At 69.0% G+C, this 561-nt stretch overlaps 1 protein-coding gene across 1 annotated transcript in view; it reads left to right on the top strand.

The window, feature by feature from the left end:
- Window positions 1-347: 347 nt before the first annotated feature.
- The window catches only part of nop10 (NOP10 ribonucleoprotein homolog (yeast)), a 1,254-nt gene continuing 1,040 nt past the window's right edge, over window positions 348-561 (top strand). The window contains exon 1 of the mRNA XM_043684640.1: window positions 348-475. Coding sequence (XP_043540575.1) covers window positions 422-475 — 54 coding nt within the window. The 5' untranslated portion in view covers window positions 348-421. The remainder of the gene's footprint in view (window positions 476-561) is intronic.

Genomic DNA, 561 nt, shown 5'->3' with positions numbered 1-561 from the left:
GATTGGCGCGGGGGTGGGGAGGCGGGAAAAACAGGGGGCCAACCGTCAACGGCGAGCGCGAGGCACCGCCAGTGGGCGGGTGGGGGAGGGGCGGGGAGGGAAGTGCGCAGGCGCCCCGTCCCGCGCCCGTCCGGCCCGCGGGGAGATGTACCCCCCCCCCACCCCCATCCATGGGCCCGCGGTCATCGTTGGGGAGGCGGGGTGGAGCCGGCGGTGGGACTACGCTTCCCGGGGTGCATCGCGCCCGGCCTCGACTCGAACCGGAGGACTACAACTCCCGGCGTTCCGCGCCGCGTGCCGCCGGAAATAAGCCTCAACCCGCCCCGGAAGCCGGAAGAGGGAACCCGGAAGTGTGCGTCCCCCCCCCACCACCACCACCACCACCAAAACACAGACAGAGGCAGAACGCCACGTGGGAGACATGTTTCTGCATTTTTACCTGGACAGTAATGGGCAGAGGGTCTACACCCTCAAGGTCAGGGCCCAGGGCTGTAATAGAGGGGAGGGTAATGGGGGAGAGAGTGTGGGGGCTGGGAGGGTAATGGGGGGGGTGGGGAGAGT

The sequence above is a fragment of the Chiloscyllium plagiosum genome, unplaced genomic scaffold, assembly GCF_004010195.1.
Source record: "Chiloscyllium plagiosum isolate BGI_BamShark_2017 unplaced genomic scaffold, ASM401019v2 scaf_81476, whole genome shotgun sequence".
NCBI lineage: Eukaryota > Metazoa > Chordata > Chondrichthyes > Orectolobiformes > Hemiscylliidae > Chiloscyllium > Chiloscyllium plagiosum.
Note: the sequence above shows the minus strand (reverse complement) of the source record. Positions and strands in the feature narration are given on the sequence as shown.